The sequence below is a fragment of the Muscardinus avellanarius genome (assembly GCF_963383645.1).
Source record: "Muscardinus avellanarius genome assembly, chromosome: 7".
Classification (NCBI taxonomy): Eukaryota; Metazoa; Chordata; class Mammalia; order Rodentia; family Gliridae; genus Muscardinus; species Muscardinus avellanarius.
In genome coordinates, this window is record NC_137793.1 from 1,329,994 (window position 1) to 1,354,802 (window position 24,809).

Genomic DNA, 24,809 nt, shown 5'->3' on the forward strand with positions numbered 1-24,809 from the left:
CTCCATGCTGCTCGACCCCCCATCAGAGACTGGCTCCCAGGTGCGCTGACAGCGGGTGCCCTGCCTGTCCGCCAGCGCCCTCCTGACCCCCGGCCAGCCAGAAGCCAGCTGCCGGTAGCCTCCGCCATCCTCCGGGACCTGGTGGCCAGCAAGGCCCCGCACCCCCCCAGCTAGGGGCAACTTTTCCTGAGAGCTGACAGTAACCATACCTCTCCCCACCAGAAGTCGGTACTGGTGAGTGTGTAACTGAAGCAGGTTGGGGTGCGTTCACAGGCTCAGCACTGTACTAGCACCTTTCCCAGCCACAGCGAGCAGCGCGGACGCAGGGATTGCTCCCAGCACTCCCAGGCTCTCCAGCAAGCACGCCCTCACCCCAGTCGAAGCCAGCTGCTTCTGTAGCCCGAGAGGCTCCCCCGGCCCACAGGGCCATGAGGTGGCCGGGGCCGAGGCAGGGGCGGCTGGAGCCTGTGGTGCCCGGCAGCACCTCGGCGGCGTGGCCGTGCAGGAGCGGGGCCAGGGCCTCAAGTAAGTGCCAAGCTTACTTGTGGTTTTTGTTTGGTTCGTAGTACTGGGGATTGAACCCAGAGGCGTTCTACCTCCGAGTTATACCCCAGCCCGATTTTATTTACTTGGAAACGGTCTCACTAAGTTTCCAAGGCCGGCCTCGGGACCTCTGCTCCTCCTGTCTCCACCTCCCAGATACTGGGATTACAAGCGTGCACCTAACTACCACAGCCGGTTCCATTTGTTTGGGATTTTGTATTTTGCTTCTGTTTTAGTTTTTTTCACATGGACCAGACCTGGCTCAAGGAAAGACAGCACCCAAGCCCCAACCTTCACCTTCCGCACGCAGAGTGGACAGGGAGGCGTACCCCCAGCCAGAAGACAAGTTGAGGCAGGTTCCTGGCCCGCCGCAGGCTCTTGGGGCCCCAGGAAAGCCCCTATGCGCGCCTGTACTCCCAGTACTTAGGAGGCTGAGACAGGGGGATTGCGGGCTCGAGGCCAGCCTCAGCAACTTGGTGAGGCCCTCAGCGATTTAGCGAGACCCCATTTTGAAATTAATAAAAAAGGGCTGGGGATCAGCTGGGCGTGGTGGGCACACTTGTAATCCCAGCATTCGGGAGGCCGAGACAGGAGGATCGTGGTTCGCAGCCAGCCTCAGCTACTTAGTGAGGCTCTTTGCAACTCAGGGAGACCCTGTTTCAAAATAAAGAATAAAAAATAGGTGAAGCTCAGAGTTAGAATGCCCTGGGTTCAATCCTAGTATCCAGTTTTTAACATGAAAGCTCTGCAGCCCGCTCTGCGTCTACAGGGGGTGGCCGCAGAGCTCGCTCTGGAGTACACCCGGATCCTGGGACCTCTGGGAGCACCCCGCGCCATAAGCTGCGGCCGGGCTGGCCCAAGCACGGGGGCCTTTTCCGCCCTTGCCCTGCTGCAGGGAATTTGAGCTGGGGAAATTGCTGAGCCCCGGGCCGTCTCGCCGCCGCCCAAGTGTGTGCAGGCAGCCTGGCCAGAGAAATGAGAACCACATGGGCTGACCTGCCCAGAGGGGGCGCCCACCCGGCCGGCTGGCCAGCCCTGCTCAGGCCAACACAGGAATGCGCCTCCCAGGCAGGACCTCAGGCCCCACCGCCTTGTGACGTGATGAATTGTCAACATCTGGGCCATAATTACTAGGCCCTGGACTGATAATCCTGGTAAGCCCCTCATCCAGGGGCCCCTTGGCGGAGCATTCCGAGGCCTCCGCTTCCCGACGGGAGCTGTCGGCATTAATTACAACCAGAAAGCAAGACAGTCACCGGCTCCGGCCTGCTCGGCATCTAAGTGCCGCCAGTTTGTTGGCTTGGTTCGGTAGTGCAGACGTCTCCCTTCCCCGGGGACGCTGAGCCAGGCAGAATGACCAGTTTCAGCCGGGCCCTTGCCCCGTTCCCTTCCTCCCTGCCTTGAGAGAGCTCACAGGAAGCCATAGGGCCAGCCCCGCAGTGTCCCGGGCTGGTGAGCACTGGGAAGCCCCAGAACGGAGCCACCAGACTGTGTCCCAAACTCATTTCACCAAGAAACTCCCCCTGGAGCTGGTGTGGTGGCACACACCCGCAATCTCAGCCACTCAGGAGGCCACGTCAGGAGGACTGCAAGTTTGAGGCCAGCCTGAGCAGTTTAGTGAGACCCTGTTTTCAATATAAAAAAAAGTTAGGCCAGGCGTGGTGACGCACACTTGTAATCCCAGCACTTGGGAGGCTGAGACAGGAGGATCACACAGGTTCAAACCCAGCCTCAGCTACTTAGTGAGGCTCTCAGCAACTTAGTGAGACCCTATTTCCAAATAAAAAATATTTTTAAAAATAGGTCTGGGAGTATAGCCCGGAGGTAGAAAGCCTCTGGGTTCCACTCCCAGTACCACCAAAAATAAATAAATAAATAAATAAAGAAAGAAAGAAAGAAAGAAAGAAAGATTAAAAAATAAAGAATAAAAGCTGGGCATGGTGGCACACACTTGTAATCCCCGTGCTTGGGAGGCGGAGGCAGGAAGATCGCATAGGTTCGAAGCCAGCTGCGCTGGCTTAAGAGACCCTGTTTCCAAATAAAAAGTATAAAATAGGTCTGGGAGTGTAGCCCGGAGGTAGAAGGGTTCCCAGGAATCCCAGTAACAAAAAATAAAAAATAAAAAATAGGGCTGGAGTGTCGCTCGGAGGTAGAATGCCCCCAGTTCCATCCCCAGTGCCACAATTTTAAAAAAAGTGACCTCCCCTCTATTGCCACGCTGTTACCGTTTCTCCAGATGGCTCTGGGAACCCTGCTTAGGAAAACCTCCACGGCGTGAGGGAGGGAGGGAGGGAGCCCCAGGTGACCGCTGTCGGCGGGTGGGACCCGGAAGGCCACACCAGAGCCCTGCTGCCCGCCCTCCAGGGCCAGGGCCGACCCCTCGCCGTGTCCACTGGCCCCTGGGGTCACGGGTCTTGAGCTGGTCTGGAGAGGAAAGGAGGAAGGCTGGCGAAGGCCCGGCCGAGCTTGTCCTCGGAGAGGACAGCAGCACCGCCCGCTTAAATGAGGGACAAGCAGGAGCCGACGCCAGCCGCATCCCCAGGACTCGGGAGGCTGGGACAGGAGGGTCGCAGTTTCGAGGCCAGCATGCGATAATGTAGCAAGACCCTGGGTGTAGCAGTGGTCGAGCACCCTTGGGCTCAGTCCCCAGTGCCAGGAAGAGCTGCAGAAAGTGCCTTGCGGGGGCCACGCGAGCCGCGGCCATGTGCGGCCCGGGCCCGTTTGCCTTTTGCTCATCCAGAAACATCCTGGAGCCCAGCTGACCTCCCCGGGAAGGAGCCGCTACGCAGCCCGGCTTGTAAGCAGCTGTGCGCTTCGAGCTGGAGCAGAAGGCGTTGAAAACCTCTGGAGGATTTCGTGGCTTTGATCTGGCAGGAGGGGGCCGCTGGAGCAGGCGCTGTGGGGTGGGGCGGGGGACCAGGGGGCCAGGCAAAGGATTGGGGGTGGGGAGAGAGTGCGCCTCTGGGCTACGCCCCAGTCCTTTTTATCTTTTTATTTTATAATTTTTTATTTTATTTTTTTACGGCACTGGAGATTGAATCCCGAGATAGTCTACCTCCTAGTGACACCCCCAGCCCTATTTTTTATTCTTTATTTTGAAGCAGGGTGTCACTGAGTTGCAGAGGGCCTCACTAAGTAGCTGAGGCTGTCCACGAACTGCGATCCTCCGGTCTCAGCCTCCCGAGTGCTGGGATGACAAGCGTGCCCACCACGCTCAGTCCCCAGCCCTCTTTTTTATTCCTTATTTTGAGACAGGGTGGCAGTAAGTTGTGGAGGGCCTCATTAAGCAACTGAGGCTGGCTGCAAACCTGCAATCCTCCTGTCCCCAGCCTCTCAAGCACTGGGATTACAAGCATGCCCACCATATCTGGCTAGCCCTTTTTATTTTGTACTTTTTTGTATTGTTTTGTTTTGTTTTTTGCTTTTTTTTTTTTTTTTTTTTTTTTTGGTGGTGGTACTGGGGTTCCTGGAAGCCCTTCTACCTCCGGGCTACACTCCCAGACCTATTTTATATTTTTGAAACAGGGTCTCTTAAACCACCATGGCTGGCTACGAACCTGCGTGATCCTCCTGTCTCCGCCTCCCAAGCGCGGGGATTACAAGCACGCGTGCCACCACGCCCGGCTTTATTTTGTACTTTTAAAACAGGGTCCTACTAAGTTTCTGAGGCTGGCCTTGAACCTGTGATCCTCCTGTCTCAGCCTCCCAAGTACTGGTTACAAGTATGAGCCACACGCCTGGCTCAACACTGTATTTTATGGGGTTTTTTTTTTGTGTGTGTGGTACTGGGGGTAGAACCCAGGGGCTTTCTACCCCCAGGATACACTGCCAGACCTATTCTTATATTTTATTTGGCTGGCTTTGAACCTGCACAGTCCTCCCGTCTCAGTCTCCCAAGTGCTGGGATTACAAGCGTGCGCCACCACACCCGGCTCACACTTTGTTTAAAATATATATATATAGCCGGGCGTGGTGGCGCACGCTTGTAATCCCCGCGCTTGGGAGGTGGAGACAGGAGGATCGCGCTGGTTCAGAGCCATCCTCACTGGCTTAAGAGACCCTGTTTCCACATAAAGTTAAAAGATAGGTCTGGGAGTGTAGCCCAGAGGTAGAAGGGCTTCCAGGAACCCAAGTACCACATATATATATATATATATGCATGCCAGGCATGATGGCATACGCTTGTACTCCCACGACTGGAAGATGGGAAGATCGCAGGTTCAAGGACAGGTTCCGCAAGTGCTGATATTCTCATCAACCTAGTGAGATGTTTCCAAATAAAATAAGGTAAAACGGGGCTGAGGGTATGACTCAGAGGTGGAACACCCCTGGGCTCAATCCCCAGTACCACAAAAAATAAAAATCAAAAATAGCCGGGCGTGGTGGCGCACGCTTGTCATCCCTGCGCTTGGGAGGCTGAGACAGGAGGATTTCAGATTTGAAGCCAGCCTCAGCTACTTAGTGAGGCCCTGTTTCCAAATAAAGTATAAAATAGGTCTAGGGTTATAGCACAGAGTTAGAAGCCCCTGGGTTCCATCCCTAGTGCCACAAAAAAAAATTTTAATTAAAAAAATAAAAATAAAGGGCCGGAGGTATCGCTAGGAAAGCGGGGTGCCCGTGGCTGTGTGAGCGTCACCGACCCAGCAGACACCCCGAGACTGGACGTGGGGGCAGCAGGCTGAGGCGAGGGGCGTGCAGCGGGAGGGCTGGAGCTTGTCCTTAGGCGGAGGCCCCGGCTCCCCAGGGCCCTGCCGCGCACCTGCGTTCCAGCAGGTTCTCCAAGGCCACGTGGCCGAGGGCACAGTCCAGGGGAGGCCTGGGCACGAAGCGGGAGACAGCGTGGGCCCTGGGCCCTCCCGCCTGCGCACAGGAGAGCGCTCCGAGCTCAGCTGCCGCGCTCCTCTGCCGTGAGGGAGTCGGGCGGGCGTCCACTGCACCTTGGGCTCAGCTCGCCAGGACACGTGGGGGCCGGGGCCGGCCCTGTCCAGGAGGCAGGGAGAGGAAGCAGGCACACGAGACCCGACCCGAGGGGAGAGAGGCCGGAGCCAGCCGCCCCAAGCAGGGCCTGGAGCGCATGGGTCGGCACTGCGCTCAGCCCTGGGCAGGGTGTCCTGCTGGCCTGTTTCCTCCTGGTGAGAGGAGGAGACCAACCTCACAGGCTGCAACCAGGATTAGGATTGAGTATGAACTGGGCACAGTGGCACACGCCTGTGATCCCAGTCCTTGGGAGGCTGAGACAGGAGGAGGGCAGGTTCAAGGCCAACCTCAGCTACTCAGTGAGTCCCTCCAAAACTTCAGGAGACCCTGTTTCAAAGTAAAGAATAAAAAATAGGGCTGGAGGTGTAGCTCAGAGGTAGAATGCCCCTGGGTTCAATCCCTAGTTCCACCAAAAAAAAAAAAAAGAAAGAAAGAAAAAATATTTGCAAAAATATTCCAAAATGCAAACTACTTCTGGTCCCAGCCAAGGTGAGGGCGCTCAGCCAGCCTTTGCGTGGACATAATACGACCGCTCGGGAAACAGGAGTCTAAACATAAAATTCACTTGTTTCATATGTATTTCGTATACGTGGCCTTTGTATACAGGGCCCACGGCTGTCTCCTGCTTCGTGCCCATGCCTTCCCTGGACTGTGCCCTCGGCCACGTGGCCTTGGAGAACCTGCTGGAACGCAGGTGCGCAGCAGGGCCCTCGGGAGCCGGGGTATTTTATATATGTGGTATTTTGTGAAATACTGTGTGTGTGTGTGTGTGTGTGTGTGTGTGTGTGTGTGTGTGTGTGTTACTAGAGATGGAACCCAGAGGCATTCTACCTCTGAGCTACACCCTGAGCCCTTTTTATTTTATTTATTTATTTTTATTTTTTTTTGGTGGTACTGGGGGTGGAACCCAGAGGCTTTCTACCTCTGGGCTATTCTCCCAGACCTTTTTTATATTTTATTTGGAAACAGGCTCTCACTAGGTTGCTGAGAGCCTCACTAAGTAGCTGAGGCTGGCTTCGAACCCGTGCGATCCTCCTGTCTCCGACTCCCAAGCGCGGGGATGACAAGCGTGCGCCGCCACACCCGACTTTTATTTTTTATTTTGATACAGGACCTTGCTAAGTAGCTGAGGCTGGCCATGAACCTGCGATCCTCCTGTCTCAGTTACAAATCCAGGGATCCTAGGTGCCACCACACCTGGCTAAAGCTTTCTCGTCTTTTCTTTGGTGGTACTGGGGGTTGAACCCCAAGGCATTCTACCCCCAAGCTATACCCCCAGCCTGCTTTTATGTCTTATTTGGAAACAGGGCCTCGCCGGATTGAGGAGAGTCTCACTACTTGCTGGGGCTCCTGGAAGCTCCTGTCTTAGCCTCCCCAGTCTGGGGGTCGCAGGCATGTGCCCCCACACCCAGCTGAAATCATCTTAATAATTTTGTGCATGAAACCAAGCTTCCTGGGGCGGAACCTCCCGCACGTGGCATCTTGTCAGTACTCAGAAGCTTTGGATTCTGGAACAGCGTGCAGTTCAGATTTTCAGCTGAGGAACACTCAAACTCGTATTCCAAAATCTGGAAAGAAAAAAACTGAAACAGGCATGGTGGCGCACACCTGTGATCCCAGTACTTGGGAGGCTGAGACAGGAAGATCGCAGGCCCAAGGCCAGCCTCAGCTACTTAGTGAGGCCCTCTGCAACTTAGTGAGACCCTGTTTCACAATAAAGAATAAAAACTTGGGCTGGGCTGGGGGTATAGTTTCCCAGTACCGCAAAGAAAAGAAAAAAAGAAAAGAAAGAAGAGAACTACTTCTGGCCCTGAGCATTTCAGAGAAGAAATACCAAACCTGCATACGCATTCGCACACACACCTTCCTTGCTTATTTCCTGGTTTCACTCAACACACACTTCCCCAGATGCTGAGCCAAGGCCCCACGGGAGGGCTGGAGACCTGGGGAGCGGGGCCTCCTGCTCACCCCGCTGGAGAAGGCCGTGTAGACCACACGTTAACCACGTGTCGTGTGCAACAGCTAGAATCTATGTCCTGGGGGCCGGGACGGATGGCCTGGGAAGTAGAGACTGCTGAGGGGCTTCCTAGAGAAGCCGTAACTCAGCTGACAATGCCCGGGAAGCCAGGGTGGCGGCTGCACAAACCCCAGCAAGGAGCTGCGGCTGTGCGCGCCTGGGTGTGGGGATGCGGGGCGGTGCTGAGAGGGACAGGCCAATGCGGGTGAGGCTTATTGAGTGGGTGGGTGGGCAGCCAGGCAGGGGTTCCCGGGGGTCCTGGGTGGGCGGGCAGCCAGGTAGGGGTGCCAGCAGGGCGCTTGCACAGTGACCGCTGGCCTTGGCCGACCCTCGGAGGCCCTGAGGGTCGCCGAGATGTGCCTACTCCCAGAACCTGCCCTCCTTGGCTGCGGCGATGCAGGCTACTCAAATAGCCACAAGACTCCAGTTAGGAGCTCACCTGGAGCCGCCTGCCTGCCGACAGTGCCCCCCGCCCGGCCTCCTCTCTCTCAGCTCTGCTCTCTGCTCTCCTGACTCTCCCTCAAGCCTCATGTGGCCCCAGAGCTGCAGGCTCAGCCCCACAGACCGCCACTCCACGGCCCAGACGTGACACGGCTCCCCTGGGTCTCCGCCCAGGAACCTGCCGTCACGGCTCCACCCCCTGCGGCCCACCCAAGTGGGGGGTGGGCTCTGCTGTCAGGGGAGGGGTGCTGGGCAGCAGACAATGGGTGGGTCCGTCCCTCACTCCCCCATCCCACGTGGGGTGTGCTCAGACCCGGCCCAGGGCGGCTTCCCTGTCCTAGCATGGTGTAACCTTTGCCTTCTCTTTGCAGGGTCCCCTAGGTCTGGATGGCAAGCCTGTAAGTGACCATGGGGCACCCCGGGGGCCTGGGATGGGGCTGCCCCTGCGGGCCGGGAGCAGCCTTGGGCACCGGAGGGCAGGGCCCGCTGGATGTGTGGCTGAGTGCAGAGAGAAGCCGCTTGGAGGACCCATGAGAGGAAATCCATCTCCTACGCGGGGCATGGTGGGGCACACTTGTCATCCCAGTACTTGGGAGGCTGAAACGGGAGAATCGCAGATTGGGGGACAGCCTTAGCCACTTAGTGAGACCCTGTCTCAAAATAAAAAATAAGACAGGCTGGGATGTGGCTCAGAGGTAGAATGTATAATGCCCTGGGTGCAATCCCCAGGGCCACAGGCACACACAAACACACATTGGAGGATGGACGGAGGGATATAGGTAGGCGGGAGGGTGGATGCGTGGATGGACAGATTGACGGGTGGATGGATGCTACACTCCGAGGGCGGCTGTGTCTAGTCAGCCCTCAAAGTCTGTGAGACCCGGCAGCTCAGGGTCTTGACACATTTTCAAGCTTCCGTGATGAGAAGGCGTCAGGATGTAAAGTTCTCAACACAGGGGCCAGGAGCCTCTGGGCCAGGGGCGTCCCCAGCAGATGAGCAGGGAGATACGGCACAGTCAAGTAAAGAATTGGCTGTGGATGGATGGCAGACAGATATACGGACAGGTGGGGGGGCGGGTAGGTGGGTGGATGATGGATGGATGGATAGGCGGGCGGGTAGATATGTGGATGGATGCATGGATGATCAATGGGTGGGTAGATAGATATATGGACGGATGGATAGATTGATAACTCGTCCATCCAAGGATGAGTGCATGGATCCTCGACTCTGAGGGGCTGCTGCTTCTGGAGACAGGATCTCTGCTGCCTGCCTTCCAGATTCTAGATCACCATCTTGGTGCAGTGGTCTCCTTACCAGTATGTGGCACCAGTGCCGTCTAGGAGGGACGAGTGCTGTGCCCCTCCCTGCTGGAAGGATGGCCATGGGCCCTTGGGAGTGACCCCCAGAGCCCCATCTCCCTCATGCTAAGCCTGGGGCGTGGAGCACTCCTGAGGCCAGCAAAGGCCTGGTCACTAAAGGTTTGTGTGTAGCCAGGCATGGTGGGGCACGCCTGTGATCCTAGCCCTTGGGAGGCTGAGACAGGAGGATCACAGGTTCAAGACCAGCCTCATTAACTTAGGGAGACTCATCAACCTAGCAACACCCTGTTTCAAAATTAAAAATAAAAAGGGCTAGGAATGTAGCTTGGAGGTGGAATGTACAAAAGAAGGGGGGACCTGTGTGTAACTGTCCACTCCGCCTCTCAGCCTTGCCGGCACCCAGGCCCCTCTGCCCCAGCCTCGCCCTCCAGCTCACATCCGTCCTTTCTCCATCTTCCTTTCCAGGGACTCCCAGGCCCCAAGGGAGAAAAGGTACGTACTCCAGATGATTGAGGCTGATGACGGGGCCAGGATCTGGGTTCGCAGCCAGCCTCGGCTACTTAGCGAGGCCCTTCGCAACTTAGTGAGGCCCTGTTTCAAAATAAAGAATTTTTAAAATTGGGCTGGGGGTGTAGCTCGGAGGTAGAATGTCCCTTGGTTCCATCCCCAGCACCACACACACACACACACACACACACACACACACACACACACACAAGACTAGCAGCTGGAGCCCCTGGGGACCGCCGTGGGAGGGCGCCCACCCCTCAGGAAAGCAGGTGGCTGCTTCACAGCCCCTTGTGAGAAAACCTTCCCAGCATTTGGCACTAACAGTGCCAGGAAGGCCGGGAAGGTGTTGCACACGCCTGTAATCCCAGTGCCCGGGAGGCTGAGACAGAAAGATCGCAGGTTCAAAGACAGCTCCTGCAAGTAGTGAGACTGCAGCCCAGTGACACCTTGTTTCAAAATAAGAAGCTGGGTGTGGTGGTGCACTTGGGAGGGAAGACAGGAGGATCTCAGTTGTGGACAGCCTCAGCTACTTAGTGAGACCCTGTTTCAAAATAAAGAATAAAGCCGGGCGTGGTGGCGCACACTTGCAATCCCCGCGCTTGGGAGGCTTAGGCAGGAGGATCACACAGGTTCGAAGCCAGCCTCAGCTACTAAGTGAGGCTCTCAGCAACTTGGTGAGACCCTGTTTCCAAATAAAATATAAAATAGGTCTGGGACTATAGCCCGGAGGTAGAAAGCCTCTGGGTTCCACCCCCAGTACCACCAAAAATAAATAAATAAAGAATAAAAATTGGGCTGGGGGTGTATCTGGGAGATAGAAAGCCCCTGGGTTCAATCCCCAGTAGTGCAAAAACATGAACGAACGAATTAATTAACTAATTAAATAAAACAGGGCTGGGTGTAGCCCAGGGGTGGTATGCCCGGGCGCTTAGGTGGGGACTCCAGCATGATGTGGCCACCCAGTAAGGATGGGTCGGGTTCCCAGCCACCATCCAGCTGAAGGGGCCGTGGAAAGCTCAGGATTTGACGTTTAGAGCCTGTTTTGTATCCGGCTCCACTCCCAATTGCATGGGCTCGGGCAGTTACCTGGCTCGGTGGGCCTCAGTTTCCCCATCTCGTGGAGCCGAGGAGGGCTGCCTGAGCTCGCGGTCTGCATGTTCCCCCCTGAGGAGGAGCGGGGGCGCAGGGGCAGGCCCGCGACGGCCTTGCTGACCGCAGAGGCATCAAGCTGCAGAAAGCGTTCAAACCGGGGCTTCAAGACCCAGACCCTGGTGTCTTGCTGCCTGGGGCTGCAGGATGCACCCTCCCTAACTCCAGGCTTGATAGGACGAGTCCGCAGCCCTGGCCGGCTGGGTGCTGAGGGGATGCGCTGGCAGCTGGCCTTCCGCCAGGGCTGGCTCTGCGGGCCGTGTGACCTGGGGCAGGTGGCGGCTTCTCCCGCACGGCAGTTTCCTCGTAGGAAATGGAGATGCGTGCACACAGCCCGCTGGCTGTTCCCTTAGCCAAGCACAGCGCGCAGCCGGCGCTCAGGTGGGGAGAGGAGCGACGCGGTGCCTACTGACGGCCCTGTTTTTGCTTCCCAGGGTGCCCCAGGAGACTCCGGCCCGCGGGTAAGAACGGAGCCCACTCCTCGCCCGCCGCCCGCCTGCCCGGCCACTGGGACTGGGACTGGTCGGGAGGCTGCGGAGGCAATTCCCGCTGAGACCTATGCTGGGACCCCCACCTGGGCTCAGCCTCTGCTGGAGGACACCCCAGGTTCAGGGAGAGGCACCTCTGAGTCCCTGGGCTCGGGGACACCGGGGGGCGAGGTGGGCTGGGAGGACATGCTGGTCGCCTGCCCCCACGCTGGGTGCCGACTCTTATGACCGCAGTACCTCTTCACAAGGACCTTGGGTCGTCTCTGTCCCCTATGCATGGTAGAGAAACTGAGGAAAGGGGGCTGCACTGTCACCTAGCTGGGGAGGCAGAGCCGAGCTGGGTCAAGTCGGGTGGCTTGAGAAGCCCCCTCTGCCCTTGGGAAGGTCCGTCTCTGGTCTGGGACCGGGCCAGCCCCACCGTGAGCGTGCCCAGAGCGATGGGACAGGAGAGCTGCAGGGCCATGCCAGGTGACCACGCTCATCAGGGCTCCCCAGCCCCAGGGTCGTGAAGGGCAGGCTTCCTCCCAAGCCCCGCACCCTCGCCACGGGCCTCTGCCCCGCGGCATCCTGGGCTCCCAGGACGGGAAAGAATTTTCGCAGGCGCGGATGAGACAGAGGCAGAGGCTGATTTAGGAGAGAAAAGGCATTCGAGGGGAAGGCCAGCAAGAGAGAGAGCCTGGGCGCGCAGGTGTGCAGGGACCCCAGTCCCCGGCACAGGGTACAGCAGGGTGTCTCCCAGGCAGGGTCTTATCTAGGTCTCCATTTTGCCTAAGCCGATGAAGGACAGCCTCTTGGGTGGTGCCCAAGGAGAGCCTTGGTGTGATAAACAGACCCCTCCCCAGGACTCCCAGGGCTGGGGCCACTGGTGAGCTCCTCAGAGGCCTGGGTGGAACAGGCCCCACAGGCTTCCGTACAGTAGCCTTTCTACCTACTTAATTTCTTCTGTCTTACATCAGTCCCCGAGTCCAGTCCCCTGGAAGAAAGCCCTCCCCTCCCAGAAGCAGCTGAGTGCACCAAGTAACAGTTGGCCCCCGGGCCTCGTGGCCGCGCGCTGCTGGGGTCTCTCCCGGGTTCCAGGCAGGGAGACGGGGAGAGGAGCTGGTGTCTCCCCGCCCAGCTTAGCTGGGGAGCGCCCTCGTGCACTTCTCCAGGTCTCCTGCTTCTCCCAACACGGGGGGCGGGTTCCCAGGGGTTCCCAGCGCTGCTTCTGAGGGGCAGGAGCCACCCAGCCACTCCACGCTGCTCCAGCTGCGCTCTGCTAGTCCACGCTAGCCACAGATCCCACCCGGAGTCAGGGGTGCAGAACAGCCCGGCCATGTTGCCGAAGAGCCCGGATTGCACCAGCTCTGCTCACGCTGCCCGCTCCAGCCGGGGAGGGGGATTTGCGAACCGCAGCTCCTGCTCCTCTGACCACCCGTGTTTGCTGAGCAGATGGTTTTCCCGAGGCTCAATCCAGGCCTTCTAAGTAGAGACCACCCCGTGCGCCATCTCCGCATCCTCAAGGTAGAGCGGGCCCCGCCCGCGTGTGCCGTGCTGCCCGCCCCACTCACCCACGCTGCAGGTGGACCTCAGCCGCCAGCCCCGGGGAGGCAGGGCCCCGGCCAGGACCATGCCAGGCGCCTCCCCGGGCCCCGCGCGGCCGAAACCCAGTTTTTGCCTTAACAAATAGTCTAGACCAGTAGTTCCCAACCGGGGTTCTCTGAGCTGCCGGCACTAACAGAGATTTCTCGCCACCACCACCACGGCCTGGCGCTGGGTGACCCACACGCCCTGCAGCCTTCTCCCTTATGTCTGGAATTATAACCCAGTGATGCCAGACTGATCAGAAAATCTGAGTGGCAAGTCGGGCGCGGTGGGCACGCTTGTAATCCCGCGCCTGGGAGGCTGAGGCAGGAGGATCGCGCAGGTTCGGAGCCAGCCTCAACTGGCTTAAGAGACCCTGCTTCCAAATAAAGTATAAAATAGGTCTGGGAGTGGAGCCCGGAGGTAGAAGGCCCCTGGGTTCCATCCCCAGTACCACCAAAAGAAAGAAAGAAAGAAAGAAAGAAAGAAAGAAAGAAAGAAAGAAAGAAAGAAAGAAAGAAAGAAGCTGAGTGGCAGATGTTGAGAGCCTGGCATTTATTTATTTAATTAATTGGGAAAACAAGCAAATTGTGCGTTAAGCCATTTGGGCTTGGTTTTGTTTTGCTTTTGGTACTGGGGATTAAACCCAGGGCCATTCTATCTCTGAGCTCACCCCCTGCCCTGTTTTTTGTTGTTGTTTTTGTGACTACTAGAGATTCAACCCAATGGCATTCGACCTCTGAGCTACACTCCCAGTCCCATTTTATTTTATTTTGTATTTTAAAACAGGGCCTCACTAAGTGTACAGAGGTCTCACTAACTTGCTGAGGCTGGCTTTGAACCTGCAATCCTCCTGTCTCAGCCTTCCGAGTGCTGGGGTTACGGGCGTACACCCAAACCCCGGCTTTAAGTGCGGTTTTCTAGAAAGGTGAGTTTCTTCACAGGGCAGGAGTCCGTGGATGAAATAGTGTCTAAGGGAGCCCGGTCGCTTGGCCATGAGAGGGGGCTCAGCCTCGCCCAGCTCTATAACCCCCAGCACGATCACCCTCTCTGACCCCCACGTAAAGCCAGGCAGGGCGGCACACACCTGGAACCCCAGTACTTGGGAGGCTGAGACAGGAGGATCACAGGTTCAAGGCCAGCCTCAGCAAGTAGGAAGACTCATCAACCTAGTGAGACCCTGTTTCAAAATACAAAAATAAAATAGGGCTGGGAGTGTAGCTCAGAAGTAGAATACCCCTAAACTAAATAAAAGATAGGGCAGGGTTTTTTTCTCTGTGTGTGTGTGTGTGTGTGGTTTTTTTTTTTTTTTAGTGGTACTGGGGATGGAACCCAGGGGCTTTCTACCTCCGGGCTATACTCCCAGACCTATTTTCTATTTTATTTGGAAACAGGGTCTCACTAAGTTGCAGAGAGCCTCACTAAGTAGCTGAGGCTGGCCTCGAACCTGCGCGATCCTCCTGTCTCAGCCTCCCAAGCGCGGGGATTCCAAGCGTGCGCCACCACGCCCGGCAAGGGCAGGGGGTTTAGCTCAGAGATAGAATGTCCCTGGGTTTAATTCCCAGAACCACAATAAACAAACAAACAAATAAACAAATAGGGACAGTGATAGTGCACTGGCCGACTCGTCACAAAAATTGAACTTCTTTTTTCAAATTCAATTTCTTAGTTGAATAAGATGATGTCCAGGCCCGTGGCCGCTGGCGCTGTCTGGGCGTGGCCTTAGCGCCGCCATGCTGGGCTGCCCTGAGGTGGGGGGGGCTCTGGCGCCTGAGGCCTCCCCAGTACTAACCTGGGCCCGAGCTCTGGGACTGGTGTTGAGACCGCCGGCCCCACTTGCCTTCTTTTCGCTGGGCCGTTTCTTTGGGGCCGACTGGAGTCACGGAGATTCGCGTGTGGTTGTGATGACAGCCGCCTGTGCCCTCGTCCGCCCGTGGGGCCACCTCGCCACCGGGGCGCTGGCATCACACGACCCCAGCCTTGCCCGGCCTCCTGCCTGTGCGCTCACGCGCTTGCGTGCGTTCTGTTCCGTGTGAACACCTGTAGGTTTGTGAAGCCACCAGAGGTCCCGCATGCGTCCTGAGAGCCGCGCTCGCCCTCCCCATCCTAAACCCACAGCCTCTGCCTGCAGCTGGAAAGGCCCGCCATTCCAGAGTATTCCATACACCAAGTGACGTGTACACGTATTGATGTAGCCTGTGTGCATGTGTGTTGGTGTGTGTGCACAGACACACGTACCTGTTACTCGAGATTAGACCCAGGGGCATCTACCTCTTAGCTACACCCCCAGCCCTGTTTTAGTTATTTATTTTAAAACAGGGTGTCATTAAGTTGCTCAGGGCCTCACTAAGTTACTGGGACTGGCCTCAAACCTGCAATCCTCCTGTCTCAGCCTCCCAGGTACTAGGATTGCAAGTGTGCATCACTGCACCCAAATAATATATCACTTTGAATCTCACTCCAATGTATAATAAATACACTAATAAAGTACATATATATTTAAAAGAATATTACAGGAGCCGGGCATGGTAGCCCACACTTGTAATCCCAACATCCAGGAGGCTGAGACAGGAGGATCAAGATTAGCAGACAGCCTCAGCTACTTAGTGAGACCCTGTTTCAATATAAAGAAAAAAAAAATTGGGCTGAGGGTGTAGCTCAGAAGTAGAATGTTCCAGGGTACCATCCCCAGTATTGCAAAAAAAACAAAAAAACAAAAAAACTACACAGAGCTGAGCATGCCTGCGCTGTCCTGTGCTTGGGAAGCTGAGCGTGTAGGATTGCAGGTTCCAGGCCAGCACACAGTAATTTAGCAACACCCTGTTTCAAAATAAATAGGGCTTAGGGCTAGGCTGTAGCACAGAGGTAGAATGCCCATGGGCTCAATACACACACACATATGGCTGGATCCTACAGTATGTAACTTTTTGAGACTGTTTTTTCCTTTGTGGTACTGGGGATGGAGCCCAGGGGCTTCTACCTCAGAGCTACACCCCCTGCCCTATTTTTTATTCTTCTTTTGAAACAGGGTCTCACTGAGTTGCAAAGGGCCTAAGTAGCTGAGGCTGTCCTTGAACCACGATCCTCCTGTCTCAGCCTCCTGAATGCTGGGAGTACAACTGTGTGCCACCACGCCCGGCTTTTGTCTTGTGTGTGTGTGTGTGTGTGTGTGTGTGTGTGTGTGTGTGGTACTGGGGTTCCTGGAAACCCTTCTACCTCCGGGCTACACTCCCAGACACTGTTTGTTTGTTTGTTTTGAAGCAGGGTCTCTCGAGCCAGCGCGGCTGGCTTCAAACTTGCTCAATCCTCCTGCCTCTGCCTCCCAGGCGGGGATCACAAGCGTGCCCACCGCGCCCGGCCCCTTGTCTCTCTTATTACTGAGTAGTATTCCGTGGTCTGGATGTACCCCAGCCCGTTACCCGCTGGCCATTAAAGGATTGTTTCTAGTTTACAAAGCTGCTATGAGCTTCCGTGTTCTAGATTTGCGAGGAGCTAAGCTTCATTTCTGAGATGGCCCCGGGAGAGCACCTCCACGCCTTTTAACCTAGCAGGAGCTCACCGACCGGCACGTCTCTCGGGCGAGGCTCAGTGCCCTGTCCAGGAAGCAGAGGCCGCGGGGCACGCCTGCTTCCCACACCCGCCTGCGTCGCTTCTCACCTGAACGCCACGTCGGGGCGTCGGGCACCGGAGAGCCGCACGCCCCTGCCGTCCACGAGCTCCCGGGGCCCTTGCACCGAGGAGCAGGGCGCTGCCTCGCGAGCCCGCCTCGAGGCTGGGGCCGCCCATCCCAGGGAGCCTCTCGGCCGGAGCCCACCCCACTGCCCTCGGCATCGGGCTGAACCCCACCTCTTTCAGGGAGAAAGTGGACAAGATGGAGCTGCTGGGCCTCCGGGGCCCCCGGGACCGCCTGGGGCCCGCGGCCCTCCTGGTGACACCGGCAGAGATGGCCCCAGGGGACCACAAGGCCCCGCGGTAAGAGAAGGCCAGGGTGGGGGCACCCAGGTCCTGGTCACCTACCCAGGAACCCGACCCCTGATCCAGGGCCAAGGCCAACCCCAGCCCTGTCCCTGGGGCTGACCCTACGCAATGCCCAGCCCGGCCCTGACCGGACCCCGGCCCACCTGAGCTGCACCCCGGCCCCGCTCACATCTTGACCCCCACCCAGACGCTAACCCCAACCAAACCTTAAATCTAACCCTAACCCGGTCCTTACCCCAGTCAAGACCTGGCCCCAAACTCCTCCAAATTGGCAAACTCTTATCCGGACCCTGGCCCAGCCAACTCCAGACCCTCGGCTCACCTTGCCCCCTGGCTCCCGACTCCCGAGCCCTGACCTCGTCTGCGCAGTGGGGAATGACGCGCGCTCTCCAGGGCTGGCAGGACAGGGAGGCGGGGGCCGCGGCCGAGATGGGCCCAGGCCCCGGGTGGGTGCGGGCTCAGCCAAGGGGTCCTCACCACCCTGGGGTCCTCACCGCCGTTCTCACGCCCCCTCAGGGTCCCAAAGGAGAGCCTGGACCAGACGGCGAGGCGGTCAGTACCCCACCTGGGAGTTCCCAGGCCCCACCTCACCTCCCGGGGCGGGGCTGCCCTGTCACCGAGGCTGCTGTCCCAGGCAGAGGGCAGCTGGCCTCAGCTCTAGCAACGACCCGCCTCCTCCTCCTGGGGACTTGGTGTCACCCATTATAAAAAGCCAAAGGTGCCGGGCGTGGTGGCGCACACGAGTAGTCCCAGCACTCGGGAGGCTGAGACAGGAGGGGTTCGAGGACAGCCTCCGCTACTTAGCGAGGCCCTCTGCAACTCAGTGAGACCCTGTTTCAAAATAAAGAGTAAAAAATAGGACTGGGGGTGGCGCTTGGAGGTAGAATGCCCCTGGGTTCCACCCCCAGTACCACAAAAAGCAAAAAAACAAGCCGATGTTGAGATGGCGAGCCAGGCCCGGTGGCCACACCTGTAACCCCAGTGCTTGGGAGGCTGAGACCGGAGGAGCACAGGCTCGAAGACGGCCTCCGCAAGTTGTGAGACTCGGCAACCCAGGGAGCCCTGTTTAAAACAAAACAACCCACAAACAGACCAAAGGTCTGGGAAGTAACTCAGAAGTAGAAAGGCCCTGCTCCAATTCTCAGCAGCACAGCAAACAAGACAACAAAACCCAGTGGTAGGGAGGACCGGCCGGAGCAGCCCCAGCGGGCTCAGTGGTGGGGAGGACCGGCCGGAGCAGCCCCAGCGGGCTCAGCCCTTTCTCTTCCCTCCCTCCAGGGCCCCAAGGGACCCCCAGGGCCCAAGGTGAGTGCCCCCCCAGCCAGGGGCCAGGCTCCCCACCCCCAGAGCCCACACCCACTACCCAGCGGGCCTGCGTCTGGGCTGGGTTTACGCACCTGTTCGAGGCGGGCATGATAACTGGCATAACTTCACACTGAGTCCTGAGGGTCAAATCTTAAAACATACCAGCTGTTTGGGTTTGGTTTGAGTTTGGGGCTTTTTGCGGTACTGGGAATGAAACCCTGGGGCCTTCTACCTCCAAGCTCCACCCCAGCCCTATATTTTATCCTTTATTTTGAAACACGGTCTCACTGAGTTGCAAAGGGCCTTACTAAGTAGCTGAGGCTGGCCTCAAACCATGATCCTCCTGTCTCAGCCTCCCGAATGCTGGGATGACAAGCATGCATCCCCACACCCGGCTAGCTATTGGACTTTAGTAGACTTAGTACTTGGAGCCTTTTTCTGTTCACGGCAAACTCAAGTGGAAGGCACAGAGATGCCCAGACACTCCCAGCCCCACGCGCACAGGTCCTGCCTCCCCCATTAGCAGCTGTCCCCCGCAGAGCACCGCATCCGTTACAGCTGCTGACCACACGGACACTTGCCCAAGGCCCACAGCTTACCTGGGGCTCACTCATGGCGGTGCTGCGTTCCATGGACTGGCCAAATGTGGAGAGCTGTGTCCTGCCTCACAGTGCCCAGCGAGTCACCCCACTGCCTTAGAAACCCTGTGCTCAGCCGGGCATGGTGGCGCACCCTTGGAATCCAGGACTTGACTGGAGGATCGCAGGTTCGAGGCCAGCCTCAGCAACTTGATGAGGCCCTCAGCAACCTAGTGAGACCCTGTTTCAAAATAAAAACAAAATGGAAGCCGGGCGTGGTGGCGCACGCTTGTAATCCCCGCGCTTGGGAGGCGGAGACAGGAGGATCGCGCAGGTTCGAAGCCAGCCGCGCTGGCTTAAGAGACCCTGTTTCCAAATAAAAATATAAAATAGGGCTGGGAGTGTAGCCCGGAGGTAGAAGGGCTTCCAGGAACCCCAGTACCACCAAAAAACAAACAAAATAGAGGTGGAGATGTAGCTCGGAGGTAGAATGCCCCTGGGCTCCATCCTCAGTACCACAAAGGAGAGAGAGAGGAGGCCTCGTGTGAGGACTGCGCTGCTGCCCTCACCTCTCTCTTGCACCCTGCTTCTCCCTCAGGGCGACCCTGGCGCTCCTGGAAAGAGGGTGAGTGACCCACGCGGTGCTTCTTGGCTGGGGTGTCAGGCAGGCAGGGGCAGGGGACAAGGGTGGGGATGGGCCTCCCTATAGGGCGAGAAGGCAGGCCAGGTCTAGCCCCCAGACCCACTCAGAGGTGGGGGCCTTGGGACTGAGGTGACCTCACCCCTCCCAGTCCATCCTCCTGGGCCCTCTGGCATGGCTTTCCAGAACTTTCTTAAGTTCTTCTCCCAGAGCGGGTGCGAATCCCCGACAGGGTGCCTATTCATTTGAATACTCCGTCCGTCCTGAGCAGCGCTCGCAGGCCTCCTCTTCCTGGCCACAACAGTGGTGGGGATGAGTCCTGGCTGCCCGCCGGCGCTGCTCATGCAGACACCTGCCTGGAGGGCTGAGGAGGGCCGCCCGCTGCACGGTGCCGCGGGGCAGGCCCAGAGCGGGGAGAGGCCAGCTGGCCACGAGGGTCCCGCGGCGCGGCCGGGGTGACGGAGCTGTTTTCTCCTCAGGGGGACGACGGGACGCCCGGCCAGCCAGGACTCCCCGGGCCCCCGGGGCCCAAGGTGGGTACACACGCCCCCCAGGGTCCACCTGGCAAAGCCCCTCCGGCCCCTTCAGTCCAGGGGAGCAGGCCAGCGCTCCCCACACCGCTGGTCCTGTGGTTCCCATCTTAGGCGAGCCGGCTCCCTGCGAGTCCCCAAGCCAGGAGCCCGGCGTCACCTGCAGACCTTGTTCCCAGCCCCTTACAAGGGCACCTGGCCAGCCCGCCTCCAAGGCCACCCCAAGCATGGACCCAACTCCAGACGAAAAGGCAGAGGCCGTGGCTCCAGCCCCTGCTCCCCCGTGAGCCGGGGTCCCGGGGAGGCCCGGGCCCCCTGCACCCCTCACCGTGGCCATCCCTATTCCAGGGCGAGCCGGGGAGCATGGGCCCCCAAGGAGAGAGCGGCGTGGACGGCTCCCCGGGACCAAAGGTGACCTGAGGGGTCAGGTGCCCTCCCAGCACCTGCGGCCCCGCAAACCGGGCCCAGTCGATGGGGGCAGAGCGCTTCCGCCTCCGCTTTGCCGGTTAACGTGGGGTCTCAGGAGGGCCTGGGCCACGGTCTCCTTGGACTCCCAACCTGAGATGGCCGGGGCGGCGGCAGCGCGTCTGTCTGGTCCGGTAGCAGGGCCTCCGTGTGGGCCGGCTCTGGGCTGAGCCGCCCCGTAGCCCCGGGCCCCTCTGTACGCAGGCTGGGGTGGGACGCTGGGGTGGGAAGCGGGCCTTGTGGGTCATCTGCCTGGGAGTCCCATTCCTGGAGGGCCCCAGCATGGGGAGGGACCCAGCCCTTGTGGGAGGAGGGCTGGAGGCAGGCTGGGGACCCTGCGGACCTCACTGCAACCGTGTGTCCTCACAGGGCGAGCCTGGCCCCCCGGGCGCAGACGGAGCTGCAGGGCCCCGGGTAAGCGGCTCCCCTCCAGCCACAGAGGGATACATGGGTCCGGAGCCTCAGAAGCCCCCCCGTCCTACCCCAGAGGCACTGCAGGGCCTGGGCGGCTTGCGTGTGTGTGTGTGTGTGTGTGTGTGTGTGTGTGTGTGTGTGGTACTAGGGTGGAACCCAGGTGCTTTTCTACCCCCGGGCTATACTCCCAGACCTTTTTTATATTTTATTTGGACACAGGGTGTCACTAAGTTGCTGAGAGCCTCACTCAGTAGCTGAGGCTGGCTTCGAACCTGCGCGATCCTCCTGTCTCAGCCTCCCAAGCGCAGGGATTACAAGTGTGCACCACCACGCCCAGCTGCCCAACATCTTATTATTAAATAAGAGGCCCTGCACTGAGCCCACTCTGCTCTTTTAGACTTTGTCCCTGCTGCCCAAACACAGGAGGTCGGTTTGCCGCAGGTGTGACCCTGCCCACTGTGGCCGTCCCAGCCCCACGCAGGCTCGGTGTCACAGGGACACGGCCGCCCAGCCTGCACAGGCTGGGCCCAGGCTGTCCGTTCCTGGTGTGGGCTGATAGTGACGGCTGCGCCCCAGCACGGCTCCCCCTCACCGCTTCCTCTCCCGCCTCAGGGTCCCCCCGGCCTCAAGGGCGAGCAGGGAGACACAGTGGTGATCGACTACGACGGCAAGATCTTGGACGCCCTTAAGGTACCGTCCTGGACACCTCGGGTGTTCACCTCCCAAGGGAAGCCCCTCGCGTTGCATATCAATTCCGCCCCACCCAGGGGCCAGAGGCAGCTCTGCACGAGGACCTGTTTTATTAGCTGCCTGAGAGGGAAACTGGAGCTGAAGGAGCCGCTATGAGTGTGGCTTGTGTGGCCCTGAGCTCCCTAGGAGACAAAGCAAAAAGGGAAGTCCCCCCAGAGCATAAGGCAGAGCATCCCCTGGAGGCCAAACCCAGGGCGTCTCCTGGGGCCTCCCGGGATCCCTGACGGAGCGCTCGGTCTCATATGATGCTGAGGCAGGAGGAAGGAGAGGCCCGCCCAGGGACCCCAGGGCGCGTGTGAGCTCTGGCTGCCTCGGGGAGGCTGGCTGGGGAGCGGTGGGCAGGGAGCCCACCGGGGAGGTGGACACTGGGCCTGGACCTAGAGAAGGTGGACAGGACGAAGGACACATAGTCAGAGCAGGACACCCAGTGGAGATGCGGCAGAAGGGCGAGGCCGGTGGGAAGGCGAGGCCTAGGGCTTGTCGCCTGGGGAGTGGGGCCGGCCTTGGCAAGGGGGTGCGAGACAGGGGGCCATCATGGCAGCAACTAAGGGAAGCCTGGGTCATGACAGAACGTCAGGAATGGATCCGTACGGCACGCTTCTAATCCCAGCACTCAGGAGGCGGAGACAGGAGGTTTGCAACTTAGTGAGACCCTGTTTGAAAATAAAGAATAAAAAATAGGGCAGGGTGTGTAGCTCGGAGGTAGAGTGCCCCCGGATTCCATCCCCAGTACCACAAAAGAAAAAACCTTTAGGAATGGCTATGAGGCCCTGGAGACCTCGTCCCCTACCGGTGGGGCCAAAGAACTCCTCGGGACCCCAGGCAGAAGGGCCAGGTGGCCAGGGAGCCCTCGGTCCAGGTGGAGGTGGCCAGGCCACGCAGGCTTCCAGATGTGGTTTTTGCACAATCTCAGAGGCTGGTGGGGGGATCCGAGGTCGCTCCAAGGGGCAATGGGAGCTACTGCACACTTGAGCGGGAGAGCACTGTGAGGATCTGTACTGCAGGATACTGCCTCTGAGGGAAGGCATTCCGGGCTCCCTGTGGCAGCCGACACTGTGGGGACGTAGCCAGTGCTGGATGCCACCTCCCCGTCCCTCACCAGGCTAGCGGGGCTGCCCAGGCTATGTGCCGTGCACCCTGGCGGGTCTGGTGGGAAGCAGGCTGCGGCCCCAGGAGCGGGCGCTGGGGCATCTGAACTCTGACTTCTTGCCTTCCCACACAGGGTCCTCCCGGGCCACAGGGAGCCCCCGGGCCACCAGGGACCCCCGGAGCCAAGGTCAGTGCAGAGGCCCCAGGCCCACCTCCTGCTCGTCTGCCGCACCCCCCCCACCTGCCTGGCATCCTGGCCGGGCTTCAGAGAATGCCCTCAGCCAGGCGTGGCGGCGTGAGCCTAGAATCCCAGCACTTGGAAGGCTGAGGCGGGAGGATCGCAGGTTCAAGGCCAGTCTCTGCAGCTTAGCAGGACGCTGTTTCAAACTCCAAAGGTCTGAGGCTGTATCTCAGAGGTAGAACCCCGGGGTTCAATCTCCGGTACCAAAATAAAAAACCTGTCTAAGCCAGGCATGGTGGTGCACGCTTGTAATCCCAGCCTTTGGGAGGCTGAGACCGGAGGATCGCGGTTTGCGGACAGCCTCAGCTACTTAGTGAGGCCTCTGCAACTCAGTGAGACCCGGTTTCAAAATAAAGAATAAAAAATAGGGCAGGGGGTGTAGCTTGGAGGTCAAATGTCCCTGGGCTTCATCCCCAGACCCGCAAAAAAAAAAAAAAAAAAAAAAAAAAAAAAACCTGTCTAGCCAATCTGAGGACCTTCTCCAGCCCACCACCCCGTGGGAAGCCTTGCCACACATTTAAACACAGAACCTCAGAGTCCACAGGAGCCAGCTTCCCTGTGGCTGGCACCTGACCACGTGCACCCCGCCTTCTGGCTTGGGATCCGGTGCTGCTCCTGAGCAGGGCCTGGGTGAAGCCGCTTTCCAGGCTGTACCGTACCAGCGTGTGGGTCACGGCCACGGTCACGTCTGCCTAAGGGACCAAGCAAAGGCAGGGGCGGAGGCCGGGGTGCCTGGCGTGGGTCTCAGCACCCGGAGGGTGCCTTCCTGGAAGCCCCTGGGACTGGGAACTGGTCAGGGAGGCAGCGGGTCCCTCTCTCAGCTCCTCTAACCTGTTCCCTCCAGGGCGAGCTCGGACTGCCTGGTGCCCCAGGAATCGACGGAGAAAAGGTCTGTGCGTCTTGAGTGCTGAGTGTGTGTACAGCCACGCATGTACAGAGTTTGAGAGAGGCGACCATGAGAAAGAGGCCACGGAGCCGGGCGTGGTGGCACACACTTTTAACCCCAGTGCTCGGGAGGCTGAGTGGGAGGATTGCAGGTTTAAGGTCCTGGATTCAATTCTCAGTATCCTATGTAAATAAATAAAGCCATTGTGGCCGGGCGTGGTGGCACACGCCTGTAATTCCAGTATTTGGGAGGCTGAGACAGGAAGATTCTAGGTTAGAGTACAGCCTCAGCAAGTAGTGAACCTCTCAGAAACCTAGTGAGACCCTGTTTCCAAAGAAAAGTAAAATAGGGCTGGGAGCGTAGCTCAGAGGAGGCTTCTGGGTTCCATCTCCAGGGCCACAAAAAAAAAAAAAAAAAAAAAAGGAAAGAAAGAAAGAAAGAAAGAAGAAAGAATAAAATAGGGCTGGGGGTGTGCTAAATGCTTCTGGGTTCCATCCCCAGTGCCACAAAAAAAAAAAAAAAAAAGGAAAGAAAGAATAAAATAGGGCTGGGGGTGTGCTCAGAGGTAGAATGCCTCTGGGCTCAATCCTCAGTACCAAATAAATAGATTAATAAACAAAATAAATAAAAGCATGGGGTCCAAGGCGTCGTGCAGACCGGCATCCACCCCGGGCCCCGGTGAGTGGCTGGCTCCAAAGCTCGTTTGACCCACAGGTAGGAGCGGTCGCAGGCCTTACGGGTTGGCCGGCTCTGTGGACAAGCCCCTTTGTGCAGCGGCCGGCCGTGGAGCCGGCCAGCAGATATTTGCCAAGGCTGTGATGGTGGCTGCTGGTGTCACTGTAGTGTGTGTGTGTGTGTGTGTGTGTGTGTGTGTGTGTGTGTGTGTGTCACCGTGCAGACATTAGCACGGCCCCTCCGTCACCTG

The 24,809-nt window shown here is 58.4% G+C and overlaps 1 protein-coding gene across 1 annotated transcript in view; it reads left to right on the plus strand.

Annotated features, from left to right (window-relative positions):
- Positions 1–24,809, plus strand: part of COL23A1 (collagen type XXIII alpha 1 chain) — a gene marked incomplete at both ends in the record, with an annotated part of 214,377 nt that overhangs the window by 182,637 nt on the left and 6,931 nt on the right. The window contains 13 exons of the mRNA XM_080699352.1: positions 8,350–8,376; positions 9,764–9,790; positions 11,392–11,418; positions 16,864–16,980; positions 17,503–17,538; positions 18,265–18,291; positions 19,468–19,494; positions 19,989–20,042; positions 20,388–20,450; positions 20,874–20,918; positions 21,531–21,608; positions 22,891–22,944; positions 23,843–23,887. Coding sequence (XP_080555478.1) covers positions 8,350–8,376; positions 9,764–9,790; positions 11,392–11,418; positions 16,864–16,980; positions 17,503–17,538; positions 18,265–18,291; positions 19,468–19,494; positions 19,989–20,042; positions 20,388–20,450; positions 20,874–20,918; positions 21,531–21,608; positions 22,891–22,944; positions 23,843–23,887 — 627 coding nt within the window. The remainder of the gene's footprint in view (positions 1–8,349; positions 8,377–9,763; positions 9,791–11,391; positions 11,419–16,863; positions 16,981–17,502; positions 17,539–18,264; positions 18,292–19,467; positions 19,495–19,988; positions 20,043–20,387; positions 20,451–20,873; positions 20,919–21,530; positions 21,609–22,890; positions 22,945–23,842; positions 23,888–24,809) is intronic.